Source organism: Phalacrocorax aristotelis, chromosome 23 (genome assembly GCF_949628215.1).
Source record: "Phalacrocorax aristotelis chromosome 23, bGulAri2.1, whole genome shotgun sequence".
Taxonomy (NCBI): domain Eukaryota; kingdom Metazoa; phylum Chordata; class Aves; order Suliformes; family Phalacrocoracidae; genus Phalacrocorax; species Phalacrocorax aristotelis.
This window is the reverse complement of record NC_134298.1, coordinates 2,247,058-2,273,566: the sequence shown is the minus strand read 5'-3', so window position 1 is coordinate 2,273,566 and position 26,509 is coordinate 2,247,058. Positions and strand designations below refer to the sequence as shown.

Here is a 26,509-nt window from a genome sequence, read left to right as displayed (position 1 = left end):
GCGCGCGCGGGCGGCGGGGCGGGGCGGGGCTGATGTGGGCGGGAGCAAAGCGTCGTCATGCGGCGGGGCGGGGCAGCGATTGGCTGCGGGGCGGTGGGGGGCGGGGCCAGCGCCGGCCGCCGCCTGTCAGTGAGCGGTGCGCCGCTGAGGAGGCCTGAGGGTCTGCGCCGCGCCGTGCCGTGCCGGGCCGGGCCGTACCGGGCTGTGCCGCGCCGTGCCGGTAGGTGCGGCCGCTCGGGGGGGGCGCGGAGCGGGTCTGCGCCCGGCTACCGCCGCGGGGCGGGACCCAGGAGGCGGGAGGGCCGGGGAACGGCGGGAGGGCGCCGGCCCGGTAGGGCCCGGGGGAGCCCGCCGCCGGGAGGAGGGTGTGAGGGAGCCCCCCGGTCGCTGCCCAGTCTCGGCGCGGAGGGAGCCTGGCCCCGGCCGGGCCGTGCCGTGCCCGCCGTGGGAGGGGCCCGGCAGCACCGGTCTGAGCGGTGCCTCCCGAGTACCGGGCTCCTGCGGGGAGCGCTGCAGCCGCCCGCCCGCCCGCCCCCCAACGGAGCGCTGAGGCTCCCGCTCCGGTGTTCTTTAAAGCCTAGATGTCACCTTGCTGCTCGGAAGCTCCTCTCCTTGGCTGCTGAGCGCCCCGTTCCCGCCCGCCCCGGAGCGCCCGCCGCAGAGAAGAGGTGAAGCCGCGGGCTTTGGGTGTCGTTGGGCGCTGCTTTGCAGAGCCGCCCCTGGCCCCGGAGCGGGGAGGAGGAGGCAGGCCTGAGATCAGCTAATCAAAATATACAGCTGAATAAGATCTGAAGTTCAGTTAAACTGCCTGTCTGCTCGCCTCTCACATTTAGCTGCAGTGCTCCTCTTTGACGAGAGGTTGCTTTTTTTTTTTCTGGCAAAAGGTTAAAATGCTTCTTTGCTGATTAATAAGCTGCTGCTGTGGTTGATCTCAGATGCTTCCTGTCTACTTTAATCGGTTACATTAGAAACATGTGTTCAGTGCTTTGCACATGTAAAGCAGCAATCTGAAACTAGCATCCATAAACAACGTCTAAATTTCTTTTTCAGCTGGCTTTCTGAACTCTTTTATGAGTAATAACTTGCACCTTCTTTGCTGTGACATTAGTGATAAGAATAACCGAATTGGGCTTTGAAATATGTGTCTGTAGTGCGCTGCTTTATTGCATTTTAACTAAGTTATAATCTGTTATTGGCACGGCCATGAGATTCCTTCAGAGTGAGTCATTTGCTATTAACTATTAAATTTTAACTGCTATAAGAGAGTGAATCTTTGTAGAGCATGCTGTGAAGGAGGAGTATAACACACAGACATGTAACGACTATAAAACACGAAGGGTTTTAGGGACCTGATCCAGCGTTGCTGGAGTTAATGAATGTGGCCGCTGTCTGTCCTGAATCTTATTTCAGTGTTAAACATGAGAAGGTAGAGCTGAGCTTTTGTTGTAAGAGTGATGTGGTGCATAATTATTACTCTGGCTGCTAACAGGATGGAGCAAATGTGATCATGCTGTCTCTTTAACTTTCCTTTTCCTTTTAACTTTTCCTTCCTTTGACTTTTGAAGTTTGCTGGCAAGTGTCAGTCAAATCTGTCACTGGAGACAGAGGGATAGAGGTCTGCAAGACAGAAAAAACTCCAATTTCCCAGAAGAGCAGCTGGCTCAGAGTAAAAGACCTGAGTTAGGAAAGGCTCTGGAAGTGCTGGGGAAGGCAGATCAGGAAGGATGCATGGGGGGACCAGAAGGAGGCCTGTGAGGGCTAGACATGTGGGACTTCAATCTGTAGCAAACTGGGCTTTGCTGGTCACAGTTTAGTGGCATCAGGGCCTCGGGCCTTGAAGGACCTCATCTTGTCTAAAAGGCGGTTCTCTTCTGCAGTCAGTAAGAGAGTTTGTCTCATGAGAGTTTGCTCAGGATGGGCAGTTAGAAACTACTCTGATCAGTTCATATCTCTATAGTATAAAATAATCATAACTGAATTTGCGGGACCAATCATAGAAGCATTTCTATGTTAGCTGAATTTATCTATACTAAATTTAACTAAACTGTTGGTTTTGCCTAGTATTTCAGCCTTACTGCTTTCTTGTACCCTCACATGGCATTTTATAAATATGATTGAAAATTGGTGGTTGGACTCAATGGTTCTAGAGATCTTTTCCAACCTTAACGATTCTATGACTTTCAAGCTGCAAAGTGACGTGTAGTAATAACTGGTGAAACCTTGCTCCTGCCTGCTTGGGCAGAACTGAGTTTAATGTGTGTTTGTGGTTGTAGTTGGAAGTTGTCCATTCAGGTGCTTTTTTATATCGTCTTGTTATAATTTAGGAAATGGCTTCACTCCACAAGTGGATCTTACAAATCAGGATGTCGTTAAGCAGTGTCCTGAAAGCCTGCGTGGGAACAGCTAAGCCAGGCTGGAAAGCAAAACTTTGTCAGGCTGAAGTTTGTTCTGATTCTCTCTGTTACGCTTGTTTGCAAAGCAGTTTGGAAAAATTAGCCCCTGTGAATGAATGGGGTTGTGGTGATGTTTATAAACTCTGGGCAAATGGTGTTATTCGTATCTTTGTTCGACAACATGAAAAGAATTGTTGAGGGGTGAGTTGTACTCAGGCTTGTACTTGAGGAAATGAAGATAGGTGTGTTTGGATACATTGGGAAATTCTGCTGATGGTTAAACCCAGTCAAATATTTTCCTACAGACTTTGTAACCAAGCTATTCCACTGTACTAATGTCTGGCAACTAAAAAGACAGTTGAAGCTCATTATCCTGATGTTTACAGTAAGCAATTATCAAACCACTTGAAAGAATATGTTTACATATTTATTATCATTTGCAACATAATTTACTCATGAACATACGGCTGATAATGAAATCCTTCAAGCAGGCAGTTCTGTGGTGGTTTAGGTAGAAGGTTCGGTTTTACCTGGTGATCTTCAGGTAAACCTGCGTACAGCAGGACTTGGCAATGCGTGAGGGACCGAGGGGAACCGGGCAAGATCGGCCAGGAGCCCCTTGTACGGACGAATGGATAACACTGGTTAAAGAAGAGGAGGTGAAGGCAATGAGCATCCGGGAATAGCAACTGGTGATCTGACTCGCCAGTATTTTAATCAGTCAGGCATTCTATTTATTTTTACTTTGGAACTCTTAGATACTCAAGGGAAGTCTTTTTTTTCTCTCAAACATGTTAAGTTAAAATGGCATTAAGTGTGTTGTAAGGTAGGGGTGTGTGAGTGCTATAACTTTTTTTTTTAAGTCCCTTCTGACACAAACTGAAACTTCTCCTTGCTGACAGCACTGAGCTTGTTTAAATAACCACCCCAGGCCCATGCCACAATAGTGTGCCTTAAACTGACACGGCCGAAAACGGAACCATCTGAATTTCAGTTCCATCTGAAACATGGGCAGGCAAGGAAGCTCATCGATGGCATCCAAGCAGAGAAAGACAACAGCGAGGAGGCAGGGACAAAGGGAAGCGGTGCCTGGGGTTTGAAAGGGTTGTATGTAAATATTTACTCTGTGGGCCCCAGACCAGATCCTTGGTGTGATTAATTTTTTCAACAAGTGTCATCTCCCCACCCTCCACCTTGGTGAAACTTGTGTTTTTTGACATGGTTTGATGTCTTTGTATGATGAATTTTGTAGCTGATACTCTGGATAGGTTCTTTTGGCTGCAGACTTGGCACTTTCTCGAATACCTACTGGCAGTCGTTAGGACTGGAAGGTCCCCAAAAGGTGTATGTTCTTCTTCTCAGTTGATATTCTCTCCTCTAGTGATGCATAAATTCCTGGCTCTTCCCAGCTGTCACTTCATTGTGGTGGTCAGCAAAGCAACATGGCTAAAATACTAGTTGTGTTGTTTTAATAAACCAGTAGCAGCTGCAAAAGAGAAGGCTAACCTGAGTTAATGCATTGTTCATAAAACTCTTCTCAATAAGGAAGTGGGAAACCTCACTGAGACAACACGATTTTTTTCTTTTCTTTTTTTTTTTCTTAAACTAAATGTCAATGTGAAACTGCTGCTGAACATTCGCACTCAGACTAGGAGGAGAAATCTGCATACTTTGAAGCTGACTTCTGAAGTTTTATGTACATTTTAAAACTCTTTCCCAGGTCTTTTTCACCAAACCTATGGGCTACTCCACAAAATGTTAACTGAAATTCTCCAAAAAGCCATTGGCAAGGGAGGTTTGACCCAGGCAGACCACTCAGGACGCCGTGTTGTGGTGTGCTGCAGAGTGTTTTAGTGCTGGAGAGGTATTTGCATTACTTTTTTCCAGCTATGAGTCTGTCTTTCTATATACATAGTAACTTCATGAAACACGGAAATGTTCTTTTAAGGTCCCTGCTACAAATAGCTCCCAGTTGAGAGCTGAAGAGGGTGAACAGGGACTTGTTTAGAAAAGGGTGGAGGGAGGAGGTTTTAAAGAAGCAGAAAGCACATGGTTCTTTCTTATATTAATAATTTTTGAATGTCTCCTTAATTCTGACTCCCTACGAGTCTTGGGTGACCTTATACAGTATATTAGTTTCTCACAGGAGCACAAACATTACTTGAGGGAGGAGTTGCCACTGCCATTAGACCAGTGCCTCTACAGCGCAACTGATACTGCCTTTGGCTTTCATTCTGTAAAAACACACTTTCTTTTTTACAGCAGTGAGAACTAACATTAGTTAACCAGAGGGGAGTGTAAAACCTTAGTGAAGATAAGGAGCAAGCAGTCTTTAACACTGCTGGCAAAAGGCCCTTTGTGGGTTAGGGGTGTACTATTCACTTTTATCTACTGCATCATTACCCGACTTCCCCTTTCTTCCTTGAAAATAATGAGCCCATACACACGTCTACAGAAGGAAGTCAGGGATATTGAAATCAAGAATTAACAGTTGAATCTAAGTGACTTGGATGAGGGAGAGGAGGTTGTGAAAACCAGAGAAGCAGTCTGGGGTATGAAACAACCACCCTCCACCTCAGCAACTTGAAGCTCCTCATGTTGCACGTACATAACTTAACAGGAAGCTGTGCTCATCCTGGAGAGGTAGCAAGTAAACCGGCAGCCGAAACTGCAGCTCCAGCATGTCTCGTGGGCAAATCCTGTTCTTACTGGTCTTGCCATGGAACCTCAGGTACCCATTTACTGCTCCCAAGGCTCCCCTTTTATCTCAAGCTTCCCTGAGAAGGGCTGTGCACGGGACCTGGGCCTGAGAGACCGAGTACCTACATCCAAATTAATGGGGCTTACGAATGCTTTACGCCTCTCTGGATTGCCGCCCCCTCCAAGCGGACAGAGATGAGTCTAGCCTGTTCAGTTCTGAATATGGAGCTTCAAGAGAAGTTATGCTTCAAAAATTATTAAAGTTCTGATTTTATCAGGTTTTTTTAATCACAACTTCTGCCAACTACGCTTTGTTGTACGAACCATAAAAATAGTTGGGGTTTTGATTTTTATAAGGACCTGAAAGTTGTGCAGCAACAGTTAAACTGGGCTGGGCTCGCAGCTTCTGTGCCTACACAGCCTTGTAGACCTGAGTCACACATTAATCCGTCTGAGCGCTGGCGGCTGCTGTGTTAGAGGACGTTGCTTACAATAGCTACCTCTTTTTTTTTTAGTCGGCAAGTGAGGTATGTGCTTTGACTTTAATCTAAGTAATGTTTCCTTGTAATTCATTTCCATTTCAGAGGGCGACAAGGACTTGCAATTTTGCTTCTCCCTTCCCTCTCTTGTCTTTTAACTAAGCTGAGGAGTGACTTATAGAATTACATATTTTTGGGGACGGGTTCGTGCTGCAGACCTTGAAGGTCCTTGAAGGTGAGGGGAGGGCAAGGAGAGACAGAGTTAATGCAAATCGGGAGAGAGTGAGTATAAAAATAGCTCTGAACTTGTCAGTTTGGTCACTGGTGGCTTGGGTTAGTCATCTGGCAGGCTCTCTTTCTGCTGTTCCAAGGGATTATTTTACAGCACTGAGATTTGACATAATTTCTTTAGAGGAGAGGGAGCGCGACGGGCGTAATGAGTGGGATACTGTCATCAGCACTTCTTTTGCACAGCAGCTGTTCTCTGTTTAGCCGCTGAATGTGGTCATTGTTGACTTTCCTTGTATACCTGCCAGGTTGTTAGGTGACTCATTTACACATCACACCGAGGTTCATGCACTTGGCTCTCAGGCGGCTCCCTTCCCCTTTTTTTGGTGGCCCTTTAGGCACAGCACCCACTAGTTCTGTCATTTTCCTGATTGGTCTCTGTGTTGCCAGGAGCCTCTGAGATCAAGTGTCCTGTTGCCCCAGGCAGCTGTTCAGAGGGGTGGAAAGGAAAGGAAAGAAAAAAAGAAAAGAAAATCCCTGGTGCAGATTCAGACTGATGAGCCTCCTGTAATAGTTCTGAGGTCTTGGTTTTGCTGGCCTCCGATCAAACATCCCTCCTCCTCGTCTTGTACTGGGCTCACGGTATGCAACAACTGTACATGCTTGCTAAGGTTTCTGAATCTTCATGGATTGTTTAATGATGGAAATGATCATTTTAAGATTTTGCACTTGAGCTGTGAGAGGGCTGGCATGAGGAGCTGACCTCTATGGTTTAAGGGGCAACAGAGCATCTTCTGGTTTAAAAGAAAACAACTGTTTTAACATCTCCGGAATCCAAGGCGAGGGGATCAGGGGCTAAACCAAAGCCATTATTTCCTGTGGGCTTGTGTTCAGTGTGGTTGTAGGGAACCTCTAACTCTCCGTGCTCCTGACTTCCACCCCACAATATACCCCTGTCCTGTCCCGCAGTGCCTTGCTTCCATACTTCTTTGTGCTTCTCCCTTTCCACCCCTGGCTCCCTTCCACCTTCTTCTGCACTGCCAATTGGCCAAGATTTGGCATGTGCTGGGACTTGTTTGGAAGTCCATTTACTAGCTGGTCAGCTAGCAGCCCGTGCTGATTGACTCGCCAGCTGCTGCCAAGCGGAGGGGATCGTCTTTTCCAGCACCATCGCTGTCCTCTCTCCAACACCAACTTGCATTAATCCGATACACCGTAAGAGCTCTACTTTTGTCAGGCTTGACTGAGTATTTCAGAAGTGATCGGTGATTAAGGGGAAGGAAGGTGTGCGAGAGAGGACTTGTGTATGGGCAGGCTGATTGTCTAGCCTTGTTTCATTGGAAGTTAAAATGAGAAATGGATTTGAGGGTGACTGAGTACAAGAAAGCAAGCAATTAGCAGGATTTTATAGCCGTTTTACGTGGTATGAGAGCACAATGTAATTTCCCCTAGGTGCACTCTAGGAGAAAATCTTTCATGTCTTCTCTTTTTTTTTTTTTTTGGCGGGGGTGAATATTCTTCCTGTTTAGTGATACAAGAGTTCCCTTTTCTATATGGTTTCATGGTTTGTATTTAAGCTAAAGGAATATGGCATGAAAAAAAAATTTCCCTGTGAAACCTGTGTGGTCTCATATTTTTAGTACTGAGAATAACATCGATTATTCAGGTCTTCAGTGGTACAAGTCAGGGATGGAGAGCTGGCAGTCTTGGGTTCTTTTTCAGCTCCATGCTGAGAGGTTGGGTAGGACTTTGATTTCGTTTAAATTATTTAGTATTGTGATACCTTCAGCAGCCTCCTGTTTCTCATGTACTTGAGGCTGCTTCTGCCTGTAAAGTTAAGTATTTTGACAAGTGTTTTGCTTTGTGTTTGTTTTTTTTTTATTCTTACTCAGTGACTCCCTGAACCTGTGAAATGGCAGTGATGGGAATTACATGCCAAGGAGCTCCTGATCCAGCCGTGAAGCACAAGAAGGAGCTCACAGCTACCAAGGGGCTGAATGAGACAGTTAGCGAAAAGCAGAGCAGTGTTTGCAAAGTAGAAGACTCAAAGAAGGTCATCTTTCACAGTCAGTGGAAAATCCTGAATGATGTAATCACCAAAGGAACAGCAAAAGAAGAAACAGAAGGAGGCTGTGCATCAATTTCTATTATTGCCCAAGCAGAATGTAAGTAGCAGGGCGGTCTGCTCTTCATTGAGAAAAAGGAATGTGTAATGCAGTATGAGATTTCACTCACTTTGCACTCCTGGAGAGCTGAGCTGAAATCTATTTGTAATCCTGAGCGGGGTGGAGTTGGTGACACAGCCCAGTCTCTATTTAGGAAGCTCATGAAATCTCAGAATAATGTGGCAGCATCCACTGAATAAAGCATAAATAACAGAACAGCATGTGGCCATTGCACCTCACTGCTTTGACTATAAATCTGTGTCCTGCTGGGTCATCTGTTCTTGGCTGACTTCTGAAAGGTGTTTTAAAACAGGGGAAAAGAGAGGGAAAACAAAATAGAGCTGTCAGGTGGGAAGGGGCTGGGGGATCAGGAGATCGCAGTGCTGGGAAGCTGTCTAATGCTGGGGGAGGAAGAACATAGCGTGGGTGATGTGGCACGGCTGTGGTGATTTGTCTGATCACTGCTTGGTTTAGCAAATCGGTAGAGTTGTTTCTTAGTCCGGCTGTTACCAGGAGAGACTTTGCCTGATATTGAAGACATGATGATTCTGTTTTCTTTCACACAGGTGAAAACAGTCAGGAGTTCAGCCCCACTTTATCAGAGAGATCCTTTATTGCTCATAGTAAGCGTTACAGGTGAGAGACCCCTTAATGTGAATACCCACCTTCACTGTAGTGTGTGTGCTGGCTTGTTCCAAATCACCCTGGCTCTGTGTGCTTATGATAATTTTCCAAAAGCACTCCTGTTTGAATTAGCTTTTCTGTCTGAGGGTCAGGAAGAGCGTGTCTTTCCCCATCTTCCTCAAAACCTTTTTGTGTTAGAAATAAATAGAAGTTTAAGCAAAAACCACCCAAAGCACCTTGCATTGTCTTATTGTCAATGCCTGTTGATTGTCTTCTGCCTCTATTTCTGGGTTGTCAAATTTGTTTTGAAATGACTCAGTTGTTTTTTGAGGTTCATGGGCTTGAGGTAGAACGATCCAAGGGGAAGTTTTCAGTCTTTTTTTTAACTGAACTGTCCTGATGCTTTTGAAACCATGTTACACCATCCCCTTTGAAAAGTTGGGGGAAACTTAGGCTGCTATAGAAGCAGTCATGAGAAAAAGGAGCCTCTTCGTTTCGGGGGAGGGTAAACAAAAGGGGATGAGAGTAGAACCTGTACTTAATGACAGCATCAGCAACAGAAATAGAGTTGTGAAGAGAAGCTGAAAGTGGTAAAGGGATGGAAAAATGGATGCCTGGGACTTGCTTTTCTGAAGTAATCTGGGAGTGAGACGCTTTTTCTTCATGAAGAATATGTGCCCTGATGGGGTGATACTGGAGCTTTATAAAGCACTGAAGCTTTATTAAGCAGCTCCAGCGCTCTCTGAAGTGGGTGACTGGGATATAGAATTAGGTGCTGCCTGTTTTCTGGCAGCTTTCAGACACTGACTCTGGCGTTGTGGTGTACATGGTTTGACATTGCCCACTGACTTTATGGCGTTGTCCCATGAACCAACTGAAGAAATGCAGAGTGACCCATTTCTCAGGGGTTTTATGTGGAATGCACGCCAGCTATATGTTCGGGTTCAAGGCAATGTTGTAATGCCATCAGCTAGAACTCTACTTATTGGATCTCATAGCACTTGGTGGTGCGCTGGAACAGCAGGAAAAGATGGAGAGAGCAATGCTGGCTGTGAACTGCATCGCTGTTCAGCTAAGGCAGATGATATACTGCATGGATCAACAGAACGATTGTGATTTCTTCCTTTGAAGATCAAATACCCTGTTTTCTCTCCCAACTTGATTTAAAAAAAAAAATCTAACTACTGTGATTGGTATTGAATAACTGTGGGCAAATGTTCCTCCTGAGAGTTGTGTCTACTTGTACCGCGCCCAGTTGGTGCGCTGGCCAGTGCTGTTCCATGTATATGTGCCTTCCTAGAAATCATATTGATTGAGCTTTACACGCCAGAACATTTTGGCTTTTTGAAGCTGTTTCATTGAGAGCACTTAGTCGTCCCTTTTCTTTGGTGCAAAGCCTATTTTTCTTTCAAATATAGCAGGGTTTTATATTATGAGCACTTTTATTAATTTTAACCAATTTTTAAAATAGGTTGCATTTATAATCTCTGTGTTCACTATAAATCATAGACACAAACTGTCTCAAAGCAACCTGGAGACTAGTGTTTTTCCCTCTAATTTGCATCTAGTCTTGCTGTTCCTTGCAGAATTTGCAAATACTGGGAGGCTTAATACTTTGCTTCCCCCACATCCCCCCACATTTCTTTCTCACAATGCCAGACAGACTGCTGTGCCTTGATATATGCTACATATTAGAAGACAAGAAGTGATGTTATCATTCTCTATTCATTAAATCTCAGGAGGCAGGATTGCTAATTCTCGTTCTTGTTCTGTTGGTCATAATTGTTAACTGGAGGTGTGCTTTCACCGTCAGATCTAAGAGACTTCATGCATTTTGGTTTCCAATAGCCGGTCAGACAGTCTCGATCAAATCCCTAACAATGTGGCCCATGCAACGGAGGGGAAGATGGCACCCACCTGTTGGAGGGGGAGGCATCGTGGTAAGGCAAAAAAGAAACGTCACAAGAAAAGATCCAAGCTGAAAATACAAACAGTGGCCACTGGCAGGCGAGGTCCCAGAACTCCAGAGCAAGAGAGCTGCACCCCAATTCCCGTCCAGGTGAGAATCCTTAAGCCTTCCTTTTGCACTGTTGAGACCCCTGCAAACTCCTAACAATTCTTGGTTGAGTTTTGGGTGGCTATACTGAGGTTCCTGCTCAGCTGGTTTGTTTGGTTTTATTTTCCAGGAGGATGAATCACACCAAAATACTCTTTACAGGAACAGTTTTTGGGTTTCAGAACTTAACAAGGACTTGGTCTGTGATCCGCTGCTGTTTGAGAAACCCGAAAAAGTTCTGTCCATGGGCAAACTCCATTCACCAAGGAGCCAATACAAAACAGAACTGCACAAGTTGATAAGCCCTATTCAGTGCCTTAATCATGTTTGGAAGCGGCACTATCACAGGGACAGTGTTCCACAGCCCGAAACGCTCCATCCTTTTCCCTACAACATAATACCCCCTCATTTCCCACATCTGGACAGTCCTCTCCACGCCATGAAATGTAATGCTCTGGAGTCGTACTTCCATGGCAATCTCAACTATCAAGACAGTGAGCATCGCTTATCTGGCCTAAACTTAGAATATAGTTTTCCCAAATGCGTCAACCAGTCCATGAAAACCAGTTTGGACAAGATTTCTGTGGAAGAGTACTTGGTGGATGCCTTGAAGGGGAGTGTGAGTCTCGGTGAACCACAGAATTTAGCCAGCCTAGCCAAGACGTGGAGAGGAGGTGGTCTGGACCCGAAGGAACAATTTCATGAAGCAGATGAAAATGAAGGCGTGCTACTTAATGAGGTGATCTTCTGACCCTACACATTAGTGTCATGGAAGGCAGAGTTTCTCCTGTGCTTCAGAAGAGAGAGAATCTGCATCCATGTGCAGATATGGATATAAAGCCCAGTCTTAGATTGGTGGCTCAAATTTGTTCGCTCATTCACAAAATATGCGTGCTTGTCTATGAGAAGCATTTCTGTGCTTAGTCGGTCTTCAAACATGTCTTCTCTGTTTGTCTGTGAAAGAACACAGTCAATTCAGGTGAACAGGCTGCAATATTTTATTGGCTATAGATGACTTGGACTGTGACGCAGATAGAAACCAGGGTCGTGTAGATTGTGAAGGTGCAAAAAGCATGTCTGCTGCTTCTGGTAGTAAGCCAACAACTCGCCTGTTGTGTCTTGGCAAACGCAGGGCTTGGGCGCAGCAAATCCATGTAAATCTTAGAGGCATGATTCATTTCTTCTGAATTTAGTTCGCTCCTGCCACCTTAAACTCCTCTTAGAGGACTCTTCACTGGAATCAGTGTGACCCTGTCAGTATTGTCGGCGGAGTTCAGGGTGTCACTTACCTGCCTGAATATGTTTACACTGAGACCTAAGGCACAATCTCAGGCTACTGACTGTAAAAAAGGTTTAGCTCACACGTAGATGTCTGCGTTTAGTCATGTGAATCTTGTTTTGTTTGTAGGATTTAGCTTTGTAGTTATGTCCTGCATGAGAAGGGAACAGTTTGGAGGTCCAAAGCTATCCAAATACTGGTGGCCTTTCTTTACAACAAAGGGGTGCATCCATTCAGATCAAGCAGAGCCCACAGAAATCATGCAGGTCCTCCGTATCATTTCAGCTCAAGCCTGTGACAGTAGTAGTTTTGTGCAGGGATTTTCAGAGAGGTGCAGCAGTATCAATCATTGTGGTTTTTCTGAAAATGTTGGTCTCTGTCTGTGGAGCTCAACAGTTAAGTATTCCTTTCTTCATCCTGTTTTCTCATTTTAACTTCCAGAAACTAAAGCCAGTGGATTATGAGTACCGAGAAGAGGTTCATTGGACCAAGTGTCACGGTTCTTTGGGCATTGGCTCTTTTGGAGAAGTATACAAAATAGAAGACAAACAGACGGGATTTCAGTGTGCTGCCAAAAAGGTAATTGTGTGTGAGAAAGGTAGGGGTTTCTCATGCAAGGAGGAGTATGGAGAAAAAGTCTTCCAGCTGCCATGGGCTGTAGGTACCTTATTGTGCAGTCACGGTGAAATGCTGCTGTAGCCGTGTCCAGGGGAAAACTTCAAGGCGATGGCATGGAGAGAAGAAGCAGACGGAGAACCCGTATGTGCACAGGGGTCAAGCTTAGCCACCAGAAATAGGTTCATTTGGCCTTCACAGTGTGCTACAGGGATCTTGGGTTTTGTGCTGAGACAGGCTGACAAAGTAAAGGTTTCAGAAAGACTGTTCCTAGTGACTGCAGAGGAGGAATGGCTGTGTGAGTTGTCTGCTTATCTAACTATTCTTATCTTAAAGCATGTCCAGTGTAAACAGTGACATGGCAGGTGTTTCCCTGTTGGAAAGGAATAAGGCAGGAAAAAACCACGGCAGCCAGTAGGCACTCAAAATGGAGAGAGCTCTCGGCTGTTCACTGAGTGTCATAAACAATACTGGCACACTGTAATGAGGTGGTTCTGTTACAGGTGCAGCAAAGGATGTGTATTTTTCCAGAAATTGGCATAATAATCTGTTGCACACCGAGATATGCCCTTGTCATGCGATGTGTGAAGCGTGTGGAATGTAACTTGAATCAGGGTATTGATTTGTAGGCAGCCGTGGGGGGGGGCCTCAGAGGTGAAGGCAGAGTGATAATGCAAGTGGATGATGAGAATGTAAACTGTTTCGTTTGAACTTAACACTTGAATAGTTTCCTCACCTCTGTGAACTGATGTTTCTCACATTACTCCAATAGAAAACTTCAAAAAGCGTGGGGGTAGCGTTTTGTCTTGAGTACAAAAATATTATATGCAAAAAGCGTTATTGGAACATGCATTTTTCAATGTAAAATGTTTGCTTTTTCTTGTTTATGTTGGTCTCAACTTGACATATTGCCTGTGGAAAGATGTAAGTGGCAAGACTAAGCCAGCGTGTCCAGTTTTTTAACCCTTTCATTTGTCAGCTGTATAAAACAAATATATTTAAAGCATGTATTTATGCTTTACATGAATAAATTCCTTTTTGAACGAATTCATTATTGCTGAATTATTAATTTAAGCAAAAATTTATGCTTAAAAATGAAAATTATTTCCTATTCTGCATCCTCACGTTTTAGATATGGAATTTTGTGGCAACATCAGCAGCTTGTTTTCTGGCAATATGTGACTACTTAAATTTATCATCAACTTTGCAAATACACAGCCTTAGGGGAGAAATAGCTGTTACCAGTGGGGTATGTTTTCAGGAAGGAGGAGTGGTTGTGCTGAAAAGGAAGACAAGAGAGTAGGAGAAGCTGGTGTCTTTCAAAATGTCATTTTTTTTTCCAAATTATTGGAGAATTTCAAAGGATGCTTCTATAAATCAGAAACGCATCTTCTCAGACCAAACATTTGCACCACTACTGTGCAAGCTGAGTACATCAGCTGTGATGTATTTGGTTTTACATCAATAACTGTCTTCCATTGCTGCTCTCTGCCTGTGTTAGAAGGGGCCTACCTGACCCTCATTCCCCGTACTTGGCGTTGTAAGCACCTGCTCTCCAAACTCTTGGGCAAACTCAGACTCAAAACTAACTCTAGCTGGATTGCTGACTGTGAAGAAACCTGATACATCCTTTTCCCACCAGAATCTTCATGACTCATGTTTTCCTTCTGGTCTTTAGCAAATTCTTCGTTTATTTTGTTTGGCCCAACTTAGTGAATAGAGTTTTTCTTTAATCATTTTTCTGCGCGGGCTGAGTACCACCTAAAAAGGTGAAAGTGTAGATCACTGCTTGTGGCCATATTTCATATTCCCTCTTGTTTTGGGGGAGTTTTATTTTTGCCAACTACATCATCCTTAACTTTTCTTCCTCTTTCTTGAAAGCAGAACGCTTGAATTGCCAGTATTATCTTTTTAACTGAGACAGAAATTACCTTCCTCCTGAAGATTACCAGAACCCAGCTATGAGCCGGAGGTATTGCAACCTGGCATCTTTTTGACAAATCTTCACTTTACTCAGACATGGAGGATTTAGGGACTCTCACCGTTCTAAGTGGTCCCACTTGTTGCTGTACCCACTGATTTCTGTTAATGAAGGTCACCCTTGTGCCTCTGCTGTTAAACAATGCGGGACACTGCGACCCAAGCATTCTGTCAGGATTTGTCACAAAATTTTCAGTGCTTCTTCTTTGTTTCTCTAGGTACAAGTTGAACACTTCCGTGCGGAGGAGTTAACAACGTGTGCTGCAATAACAAGTCCTAAAGTTGTCCCCTTGTATGGAGCTGTGAAGGAAGGACCTTGGGTGACCATCTTCATGAAGCTGATGGAGGGTGAGAAGGGAACAACCACAATGGAAGCACCATTGTAACTGTTGAATGCAGTGGACGCTGATCACCTCTTCCTCCTGCCCCAGTTTTAAATCTGCTAATTCTTTGCTGTATCCAGAGTGTTCCTAGCGTTAATTCCTGAGTGGGTTGGGATAGGCATGTGTAACCCCTGCTGGTTTCCAGTCCTGCCCTGATCAAGTTCAAGATGTGTATCTCTTGAAGAGCAGCTGCAAATTCTCACTAAAACACACAGCTGATGCTGTTTTTTGCTTGCATGGCACCATGTAAAGCACGTTGTACTGGAACAGGGGGTACTAGACGCAAACCTAGATGCTTCCGTTGCCTGATGCTCTCTTTCTAGCCAGGACCATAGAAAACACAGCCTGTGAAGAATCAGCTGGTGCTCAGTAGCGCCTAGAAATGTCTGATGTGTTCACAGAGTAGTTGCTTTTGATACAAAACAACACCATTAAACTAACACTGAGCAAAAGGCTTCATGAAAGAGGTCAGCTTCTGTGGGCAGTAAGAAGTCTCGGAATAAACAAAAGGAACAGATCCATGTGCGGAAGATAAGGGCTGTCAGACCTGGCAGTTCTCATTTCTTCATGAGAAACAACAAGGAGTACTGATGATGCTGGGAAGAATTTAAAGATAAGCTAACATGGACTCTCTGGATTCCTTTCTAGGTGGCTCACTAGGTCAGCTAATTAAACAGAGTGGCTGCCTGCCAGAGGACAGAGCCCTCAGCTATTTGGGCCAGGCGTTAGAGGGCTTGGAGTATCTTCATGCTCAAAACATTCTCCATGGAGATGTAAAAGGTAGGATGGTACTTAACATACCTTGTTCTTCCTTTTTCCTTACAAGAGGCAAACTGCTTGGAGATGAAGTTAGAGTGGCATATCATATTTGTCATCTCTTTCTGTCCTTGGGTGAGTCTGACGGGCTGTTTGCCCAGGCTACCCTGCCACTGGGGTAGAGGAATCTCAGGGCGGATAATTGGTAGCTTATAAGTAGAAATAATTATAGTTGTGTACCTGCTTAAGCCAGTGACACTCCACAGGAGTAACAGACCTTGGTTTGGGCCCAAAAAACTGTAGTTCTGTGGGCTTTTGACTTTTTTCCCCATCTCAGTGACCATAATACAAAGGAGACTGACTAATTAAAAACTTCTCATTGGCAGCGGAAAATGTGCTCTTGTCTGATGATGGAAGCAGGGCTCTTCTGTGTGACTTCGGTCACTCTGCGCACCTTCATCCAGATGGCCTGGGAAAGTGCTTGGTCACAGGTAAGGGTTTTCTGCTGCGATTCTGAAGAATCGCCCTACTGACTCATTTTTTCTTATTGAACATTTACATGTGGCTAATTTGCAAGCAACTGTATTTTCCAGACTTAACGTTGCTCATAGTGTCACATTTATTGGTATTACTGTGATGTATCCCACTAACACCTAAAGTGAACTTCAGGTTGGAAGGTGGTCCTTATCTCCCAGTCTAGAAGGCTGCTGTATTTTTTTGTAAGCCTATGTCAGGGTACTTTATTCAGTGTGTTGGCTCTGCAAGAAACCACACTGAAACTTAAAAATCTAACTCTTGACTTGTCATGTAACCTCACTGAACAGCTGGGGAAGAATCCTGACCTCCACCAAAGCACAATTCCTCACTGACTTTTGGGCAGTTAAACTTTGCAGCACTTCCTAATGCAGCTGTTGAAAGAGAAGGATACGTTTTCTAACGCCAAGCTCGCCAACAGAGCGTCATGTTTTGCCTCCCAGATTTGTTGGGAAGGGGAGTTTAATACCCATTCTGTGTGTAAGGGATGAGACTGATATGGAGGCCTTTGGACAGCTTGTCAGAGCACACAGTGCTGCTTTTTGGATCAAGGTGACTTGTTTCTCACTTCAACTGAAAAGATGAGGAGGCTTCCCAGCAGTTGCACTGAAACAATCGTCTAGTTTAAATGCAGTGAGTTTTCATTTGAATGGTTTTAGGAAACTATGTGCCTGGCACAGAGACTCACATGGCTCCGGAGGTGGTGATGGGAAAGCGTTGTGACTCCAAAGTGGATGTCTGGAGCAGTTGTTGTATGATGCTGCACATGCTTAATGGGTGCCACCCTTGGACCCAGTATTACAACCACCCGCTCTGCCTGAAGGTAAGCGAACCAGCATATCACCAGTAAAAGTTACGTAAGCCTGCGAAATCTCATCATACCTAGTGAGAGAGCAGTCATGTCAGGAAGGCTGGCTGAGAGCCAGCTGGGCATTTACGCTGGTGCCAGCCTTGCTTTGGAAGCTGATCGTTTCTTACGCCTCTGACTGCTGTGTCTTACACGTGCTAGGGCTGTTTCTTTCGTATCCTGCTCATGGCTTGGGCGTGACTTTTTAGCCATTCACCTGTAATAAAATTGCTGCTCAGGTCTCATTTAATGCTGTAATTTCAGTTGGAAATGCTCTCAGAGTGGGAAGAACCTTTCTGAAATCAAATGAAGCCCTCTGGTCTAACCTCTTTCACTTCCTGTTTGTTACACAGATAGCTAAAGAGCCACCTCCTCTGAGGGAAATTCCACCTTCCTGCAACCCTCTCACTGCTGAGATTATTAAAATGGGTCTGGAGAAAGAGCCTGTTCAGAGAGCATCTGCGTCTGAGCTGAAAACGAAGACCAGTGTTGCACTTGAAGAAGGTAGAAATGTCCTGTATCCAAAGCTTATCCGCACTGGTGAAGCGGCCGGTTGCTAGTTATGTCAGAGTGGCCCTATGGGAAATATCAGTATGTTTTACTGTTCAGCATATCGTTTGCACAGGCTTCAGCATTGCTGTGTATTTTTGGGTTGATAGCTTTTGCCTGCAGCTGGGTGTTTCTCGCCCAAATAAATTAAAATTTCCTGTGTGCTGTCACATGTTCTTTCTCCTCTGCTTGAAGTAGGTGATGTTGTGCTTTTTATGTAGGTTTATTAAGGTCTGTACTGTGGCTGGGCTTGTATTCAGCTGAAGTTATCAACTGCATCTAGTGAGCTAGAGCCTGGTGTGCAGCAAAACTGAAAGCAGGGGTTTATTGCATCCTCAGCTGTAACTCATACTTGTGGTCCAGTCTTGCCTATAAGACTATCCATAATTTATTTCACCTTAATCCTGCTGAAAGGTTCTGTAATATAGCGAGAATTTGTAGAGGTGATCTGGTTTCATCTTTTGAAGAAGCTGGGCATTTTACAGAAAGAAACAGTTCAGAAACTCTTATTGTGAAGGAAAACTTTACCCCTTTTTTTTCTTGATGTTTGTATTCTTTTTGTTATAGTGGGAGGTGTGACAAGCCCCTGGAAAGGCGAATACAGAGAGCCTAGGCATTTATCTTTGAACAAAGAAAACAATCCACAGACGTCCCTGTCCCCCACAGTGAGTCCAGTTTCTGAGACTGGTTCTGAGCCAAAATTGGCAGTCAAAGTTTCTTGTGCGAGCCCAGTCCTACAACCACCGTCGCTGGAGCAAACAGAGGAGGTTGAGGGAAGCCCTTGGAACGTGTGCAAGGAGTTGTCTGAGACCTGGGATCCTCCACCTCTCTCCTCAACTCCTCTCCCCCTGAAGAGCTGCAGCCACGTGGAGAGAGCAACAACCATTTCAGAACAAGAGCTTCAGCAGCTGGAAATCGGTAAGCCGTGTGCTTTGTAGGGGACTCAGCTTTTTGCTTGAGAGCATGATAAAAACACAGCTGCTTACTTTTGGCCTCTTGATAGTCACTTCTGGTTTTTGAGCTTGGATGTCATTTTGCTCATAGTTCCTCTCGCATTATACGAATTGCTCAGCCTTCCTTGAAATTACCAAAACTAGTAGTTCTTAACCAATTAAATATGCCACAAAGGTAGTGGTCAGGGTTTCCTTCCACTCTCTGACCAGTGGAGTGAACTTTTGCAAGAGGTGCAGGAACCTCTCAGAAAACAGCCACTTCCAGACTTGTGCTGTGTGCACTGTAGAAACAGTGTCTGCAGTTCCAACTTCAGCTGAGATTTTAGGTTTTTGAACATAATTCTTTTAATAAAGGCATAAGCCTATTGGATGATAGATGTCAAACGAAGCAGTGTAGTTAAAAGCAGTCTGTAACTGGTTCGTTTTGGGCATTGGAAAACCTGTAGCCACCAGCCATTGAATTTGCTAACCAGCAGCAATCTGGAATCTGAACACCAGCAGTAAGGTCAGTGTGAAAATCAGTGAAGTAACAGTCCAGTACCATTGTCCCAGTGTAACTCAACCTATCGCTTTTTTTAATCCCATATTTTCTAGTCTTTGTAAATGAATTGAAAACTTCAAGCTAGGAAAAAAGATGTCTTGAAATGTAACTTGTCACGGAACTGAGGACTGGCATTTTAGGGGTTGCTGAGTGCCAGCTCTCTTCTCAAATGGCTTTGGATCTTCAGCAGCCCTGTCAGGTCTGGACAATATAAATTGTCCAATATGTTTATGTTTATAAAAATAAACAAAATTTGTTTTGGACAAGCAAAAGGTATAACTTGCACTCTCAGTGCAAGTTACTGCAAGAGTGGAGTACACAAGTTTGACCTTTCCCTGGGTATGATGTGGATGGTTCTAGTGTGAAGACTGGTAGGTGACATAATAGGCAAGAACTGGGAAATTCTGGGTGCCAGTCCTGTCTCTGGCATTTTGCATATCGTTGCACAGTTCAACTGTCCTTTCTGGCTCAGTTTCCCTATTTTCACAGTGGTGGCTGTAGCTTCTACTTAGCAGAGGAATTGCATGTCATGTGTTTTGTGGGCACTAATATCTCTATTCATGAGATAATGCTGAAGCAGCTTTGGGTATTAATTGCAGTAACTGCTTAGAGCGGCGAGACATGAAAGGAGTCACTGGAAATGTCTTCCTTCTCTTCCTATTTGCTTGCAGAACTGTTTTTGAACAGCCTTTCACAGCCTTACTCGCTGGAAGAGCAAGAACAAATGCTTTCATGTCTCAGCATCGACAGCCCGTTCGTGTCAGACGCCAGTGAGAAGGTGAGTGTGAATGGATGCTAGCCGTGTTAGTGTGGGTCTGGGGGGTGGCAGGGTAACCGCCTCTGGGAAACTAGAAGCTGTGACCAGTGGGCATTGGAGTTTGTCATGTTTGTTGCTGCTTTTTTGACGCTCAGTTTGCTGGACAGTACCTTGGGAAGAAATCTTTGTTCCTGGACAGTGGGGTGTTCAGGGTTGTAGTTGTTCTTTACCTTACTCCAGCGTGGATCCCCTTCCTCCAGCTGCTCTCCCAGTGAGCATCAGGTGTGTGGATATGGAAAATCTCAGTGGCCTTGGCCCTCTCTATGCAGAAGAAAGGAACTGAAGAAGCAGTGATGAGTGTAGGAGCTGTACCAGGTTGGACTCTGCAGCCCCGGGTCATCTTCCTGGCAGTGGCCACTAAAGGGATGTTTAGGGAAAGACCAGAAGAACAGATATTCCTTCCCAGCATATGGATCTGTTCTCCATGAAGAACTTCTAGGCCAGTCACATTAATGACTTCACATAGTCTAAGTTACTTAAATACTAATTTTAATTAATTTTGTTTGCTCTGTCGCTGGTGTTCATAAGGTAGGGAATACCAGTGGGCAACACTGAATAGCCTTGTTGAACCAGGGAAGGATGTTTGCCCTTCAATCACTGTTTTCAAAGACATAGTGTCCAAAATTGTGTAGCCTGCCATCTACAGGAGTAATTTCTGACTGTGATTGTCTTTGTTTCCTATTTCTGTTCTTCTTCTCAGCCTTCTAATGCTTTCTGAGGAGGATTGAGCAGAGTTCTGTACGGTAGTTCAGCTGTTGACGCAGCATGGTGTGCAGCGTGGGATGTGACTCTGCTTCCCCGCCCCCCGCCAATATCTAACCCTAACATTTAACTTGACTTTTGACTGATACTTACCACTCTGCTGATGTTGTCAGATTGACCTTCTATGACTCTAAGATAGTGACTCTTCCAAGCAGTACAGCAATGTAGAGTCCGTAGTTGTTTATGTACACGTAACTTGTTTTTCCTGGGTGTTACCTGTCACTTATTGACACTAGAATTTTATCTGATGCTTTATTCTCCTGTCACTGAGTACAATAAAACCCTTTTTTTCCTCATCCAGCTCTTCAGCCAATTATTGATTTGACTATTGAGAATAACGTACTATGTCTGCAAATTGTCACATTGCTATTTGCCCCCTTTTCTGGATGGCAGGCAAATGTTGAGTAACTCAAGGCCCAGCCTCGATCCCTGTGGATTTCTACTTTTTTCTTCCTGAGGTTATTTTAATGTTCGTCTCATACAAGCTCGTTTTCTTTAGGAGCCTTTGACAAACTTGTGCTTACTTCTGCAGAACTCCATGAAGGCTTCTCATAGCTTGAGGGACACCATGAGCTCTGGGATTCATTCCTGGAACAGCCAGACAGATGGACAGAGCTTCAGTTGGAACAACCTGCTGAACCGCAGTCGGCACACAGACACACCCAGCTATTTCAACGGTGAGTCTGAATTTCTGAAGTTTGGATAAATGGTCAGGTATAATTTCTCAGTTATCTAGAGGGTCTGGGATACGGAGTCTTTGAGCTCTTCGTATCCTTCAGTGGCTGTGTCAGCACAGACCCTCCTAAAAGCCACGTGGGTTGTCCAGAGGCCGGGTGCTCTGGTCGTAGGTGGGTGGAAGGCACTCAAGCCTGTATAGTCTAGTAAAAGCCAGAGAAGTTCCTGAACGCACAGAGTCTGGTTCAGCTTTGTATGCCTTGCCTCATGTAACTGCTATGTGCAAGAATATATGCTTTATAACCATAAATGTCTACAAAGTAATTTTGAGGGCATGTTGTGCAAATCAACGCATCTCTTCAGCCGCTTTCTTGCTAAATCCAGCTCTGCTCTGTGAGTGATTGTTGTCTTCAGCAAGCTTCCATGCTCAGCGAAAGACCTCATAAATTAAATGCTTAATGACAAAAACGAGTTCTTCTGATGTATGTGCCTTGCTAGTCATTTTTTCTGTGCTGGACTGTGAAGTCATTATGCCTACAGCAGAAGTTAATGACTTCTCTCGCGCGTTTCAGGAGTGAAAATCCAGATCCAGTTGCTAAGTGGAGAAAATTTACACATCAGGGATTTCCACAGGACAAAGGTGGGAGACATTGCCACGGGGATAAGCAGCCAGGTGAGACGCAAAGCTGGGAGCTAAGTATGGCATTTTGTCTGAGAAGCAGTTCCTTCCATAATGCAGCCTCATAATGCCTTAAAAACCAGTCACCCAGGAGTCCATTGAAGGATCCTAATGACACATTCAGCACTTCAGTGCTGCTGTTACGAGTGTGATACCAGAAGATGTTCTCTGTATGATAAGCCCTTGCTAATTGTCATAGGGACCATAGGGGTCTCCATCTTAGAAAGTACCTGTGCTGCAGCTTAAAAATCCTTCTCCTCGACTGTAAAATTAAATTCTTTCCCCTCTCCCTAAAGAAGAATCACTGTATGACTTTTTCATCAAGAGCAGTAATATCAGCTAAGGGAAATGGGCCGCGTTGCTTCTAATTTGTTAGGTTGGAGGAGATATTGGCAGACTCCAATGACCCTCTCTGTGGGCCTCTTTGGCAGTCCCTAAAAGAAACTCCTGCGTGTTTGTGGGACTGTGACTAATCAGAGTGTAAAATGTGGTGATCCTCTCTAAACAAAGAGGTTGCAGGAGTCCAGAAAATGTTTGTGGTGTTGGCTCTGGCGTACTTCGTTCTCTTGGACACCACAAAGCAAAATATCACTAGCCTGCAGCGGAATTCACGGTGCCCAAACGCAGGCAGGTCAGGTGCCACCAGCAATGGTCAAAAACGTGGGTGAGGCAGTTCGGCAGCAGGGTCGCTGCTACCTAGTTCTGTTTCTGAGATACTTTCTTATGAGAGAAGGTTAGGACGTCTCTGCTGAGCACAAGCCTCTCTCCAGGAGCTTTTTTTGGGTTGGGAAGCTATTTGCTGGGTTTGGTAGAGGGATATTGTGTTCTGAAAGAGACTTAAGTGCCACTTAGATCTGTTTGTTCTGCTTCACAGATACCAGTCCCTGCTTTCAGTCTGGTTACTAAAGAAGGCCAACCAGTTCACTACGACATGGAGGTCCCCGACTCTGGTATTGATCTGCAGTGCACCCTTGCCCCTGACTGCAGCGTCAGCTGGACATGGCGAGTCAAACATGGTCAACTGGAGAACAGGCCATGAAGCTGTTCCAGTTTTGGAGGTTTTTACCTTGTTGAAAGAAGGAATTGCAAAAGCTTCCAACCACCCCTGCCATGGAGCACCAAGTACAGTTGCTGGTGTTTTGTGCTGACATAGGATAGCAGCTCACTGCTCTCGGGCCTCACTTCTGTTGTCTGTTCTGATCCAGTTCCAAGACATGTCCTGAGCTTAGATGTTCCCCAGAACAGTGGGAATTACTTGTTTTGGGTGCGAGTGTTAGGTTGAGCTTGCGAATGGTGGGTGGAAATTCCTGGTTTTCAGAGGAATGCGATTGTGCTTTTCGGGAGAATCGGGGGATTGGATGAGAACTCCTGGGGCTCAGCCTCCGAGTGAAGCCGGTAGTTGCTGGGCTTGCCCAGAGGAGGAGGTTGGGTATCTTCAGTGCAGCTGTGGTTGTTTGCGCCGAGGGGAGCTGGCTAACTTCCTTCTAGCTGGAGGAAAAACTTAACGTTTCTGTAGGCTTTGGGTAGCATCATCTCTACCTCAAGCCTTTTGCATGGGGAAAATCGACAGCAGTAATTAGCTGGGTTCTTGGTTTCACCTCCCACCCTTCCCCGCAGACACTTCCTTCTTGAATCAGAAAAGAACTTTGTTCCCAGAAAGAGCTTTGCTTGCAGCTCTCATCATCAGGTCTCCTCCCTGACTTAGGAGCTGGTGGTGTTGGTGCCAACGTTGTCTGGCAGGTGGGGCAGGAGGAGGGTGTTCCTTGGTGGGCAGGGTGAAGGGCTTGTACTCCTCCATCCTGTTTCCACCGCTGGCTTGGGACTTTTCACATGAACTGTCCCGTCCAGGCAGCTCCCCCTGGAGGGAGAAGGACTGAAGGACCAGCGGCTCAGTCAGCTCAGACAAGCTCTGAATTTTGCTGCAGGGTTTATAAACTCTCGCTCCCAGCTGTCGATCCAGCCGGCCGCTCGGCCCCTCCGCTGGAGATCAGCGCCCCAGTTCTGCGTGGTGTGTGAGCTCAGCCTGTCTTCACCAGCACTTACGGACTGGCACGAGGCTTCGTACCGCTCCCCTTACGTCAAAACGTGTTAAAAGAGTGGGATGGGCAGCTGGGCCCATAGTGCCTTAAGCTTTGAACTTTTTTCTTTTACTGATTTGTGAATTGTTTGGAGTATACTGAAACTGCATGGATCAAATTCAGATGGGCAGGTGTTGTCAGCCCTTCTATAACCCAGAACAAAGCCAGAGGGAGGTGTAAGCTATGAGTGTACTTGGTCAGGACTGCTCAAAGTCCTTGCACGTCTGGAAATCATGGTCATCTGATGATGTGCTGCGGCTCTTCCAGTGTGCTCTAGCTACAGCGGCCTCTCGGCAGGGGCTATCTATATCCAGGCTGAGTGGAGGAACAGCTCCCAAAAGGCAAGGTAGGCCCTGCCAGATCCGGGCTGATTCTGGGGGATGCAATGGGGCAGGAATGTTTGCAGTTTTCTTGGGTGAAGTTCACTTAGAAAATAGCTGGGAAAGGTTGTACTCTGGGCCACCTTTTTTTGAGGACCAGTGCTCCTTAAGCAACAGATACTCTTTCCCTTTGGTCTCCCAGACCATCAGCTGGCTTTGATACACTAGGCAGTGACATCCCTAATCAGAAAACTAAAGCTGTGATGCAATAAAAAAGTGGAACTCTTGAAGAAAAATTAAACCTGTCACCGCTATGAGTATAGTTTTTATAGCACTTTTTGTTCTAAAGCACTTAATACATTGTCCAAAATAGACACCTAATTATAGATGAAATGCCACATTAAGAGTCTTTTTAGTAAACAATTAACACATTACGCACATCTCTTCCAGGAAGGAGTGGGGGGAATGGGTAGGTTGACTCGATTTTTGTTTTCTTCAGACGCCATAAACGACTAAGACTCGTAGGCTCTGGAGCAAGAAGCATCCAAATGCCTTCCTGGGAGCTCCCAAGCACATACTGAGTGCACCAATCAATCTCCCCACGCCTGGCACCTTTCCTAGGCTTCCTCTGAGGGGGGAGGAGAAAAACCTGTTGGTTGTTTCTAAGAAGAGTCTGTTGGTGATGTGTCATACTGACACATCACTGTTGGTGATGTGTCAATACGAAAGCATGGTCTGTTCCCTTCCCAAAGGCAGCATCTCGTGGCTTTCACTGTTGTCTGCAAAATGCTTCGATGTACAGGTGTATGGTTTTGTACGTTGGTGTTAGACTCAAGTTCTGCCGAGCAGTAGGGCAGGATGCAGCAGCCCTCTTGTTTGCAGGACTTCTGAGCTTTACACTTCATCTATAGCATTAACGTTAATCTCAGGCCACCTACATGAATGGGTGAAAGGCAGTAAACCCTTGCGGCCCAGAACGTCTTTGTTGGGTAGATGGAGATGCCCGTGTTCTGCACTCTCACACCAGCATTAGCCAGTATCTCCATCCTGTTCGTTTTGTCCAAAACCTTCAGTCCTATTTCGCTGCCACCTCAGGTGAGAAAGTGAGGCTGCAGATTTCCACCTAACAAATCTTCTGTGGGACAGCTGGCCAGACAAGGGGGCTGTGGCATCAGCAGTCCCTGCCAGATGGGAAGGACGCTTCGGCTAATACCACAAACCACTGGTGCTTTCTTACTGTCCTGGAATGTGGTTCTGCTCTCAGGAGTGTCTTCAGGGTTTTCATGTTTTTGCTGCCTACCAGCTTGGGATCTTCTTGACTCTGTCCTGCTGCCAGGTCTGTTTCCTCTTAATTTGGCTGTTCATGATTGCTGTGACAGGCGTAAGAAGTCCAGCTTCCAGATCAAGGCTGGCTGTGCAATACCAACAGAAGAGAATGTCAGGAAAGCTTTTTGTTATCGACATTAAAATTTGGCTGTGTATAATAACATAACTCGTCTTCAGGCCAGAACCCCAGTTCAGGGGAGGGAGGACAAATAGCAGTAGGAGTGATAAACACAGATGGCTCTTCTCATGTAGCTCCTTCCCAAAGTCTGGAAAAACCACCGTTGGCAAAGCAACGTGAAGCTGGTAACGTCTCTGGGATGGGCAGTACTGGCGTGGGTGAAGGCAATGGAATGACTAGCTTGTATTGAATGAATGACACTTTATAAAACTGTGATTTCCTGAAATTAACATTTTGACCTGCATTTTCACAGGGAAAAAAAATAAAGCTGGAAAAAAAAGACTCTGCTTTCTCATTGCTAGTGGTTTGATGCGTTGTCCCAGAGAACAAGACAATGGTGCTGGATTACACGTTTTCAAGAAGGGAAACCAGGTCTGGATGAACTCTGCTATGTATTACCCTAGTTTTGGGGGGATGTGGGGAGAATTCATTCCTGGGTCTGAAGAAGCAGCGATAACTGATGGATCTGAGCATGGACTTTGCTAAATATACTGGCATCTCTATTTCCAAGCAGATAGTTCCTTTTCCTCCTCCTGTCCCTTCGCAGGCAGGGGATTTGCTGTACTGGGAGCTGCTGAGTCTTGCCCTCGCC

At 45.4% G+C, this 26,509-nt stretch overlaps 1 protein-coding gene across 4 annotated transcripts; it reads left to right on the top strand.

The window, feature by feature from the left end:
• The first annotated feature begins 96 nt into the window (after window positions 1-96).
• Window positions 97-26,189, top strand: MAP3K14 (mitogen-activated protein kinase kinase kinase 14). Of its 4 annotated transcripts, none has more exons than XM_075116633.1 (16): window positions 97-220; window positions 7,693-7,965; window positions 8,532-8,601; window positions 10,438-10,648; window positions 10,776-11,384; window positions 12,366-12,503; window positions 14,738-14,867; window positions 15,551-15,682; window positions 16,045-16,149; window positions 16,852-17,015; window positions 17,393-17,543; window positions 18,156-18,506; window positions 19,754-19,860; window positions 21,194-21,338; window positions 21,909-22,009; window positions 22,890-26,189. In XM_075116633.1, exons 2-16 carry the CDS (start codon window positions 7,713-7,715, stop codon window positions 23,052-23,054), a joined length of 2,832 nt encoding a protein of 943 aa, XP_074972734.1. In that variant the 5' UTR covers window positions 97-220; window positions 7,693-7,712; the 3' UTR covers window positions 23,055-26,189. The 4 variants fall into 4 exon arrangements, with proteins under 4 accessions (XP_074972734.1, XP_074972736.1, XP_074972733.1 ...); XM_075116635.1 differs by having other exon boundaries at window positions 207-224; XM_075116632.1 differs by lacking the exon at window positions 97-220 and adding an exon at window positions 576-668.
• Window positions 26,190-26,509: the final 320 nt, after the last annotated feature.

Coding starts and splice junctions, on each gene's coding strand:
- MAP3K14 (XM_075116633.1), top strand. CDS start 7,713: ATGGCAGTGATGGGAATTACATGCCAAGGAGCTCCTGATCCAGCCGTG. Junction 10,649..10,775: donor GCACCCCAATTCCCGTCCAG/GTGAGAATCCTT, acceptor TTTATTTTCCAG/GAGGATGAATCACACCAAAA. Junction 17,544..18,155: donor CAGTGTTGCACTTGAAGAAG/GTAGAAATGTCC, acceptor TTTTTGTTATAG/TGGGAGGTGTGACAAGCCCC.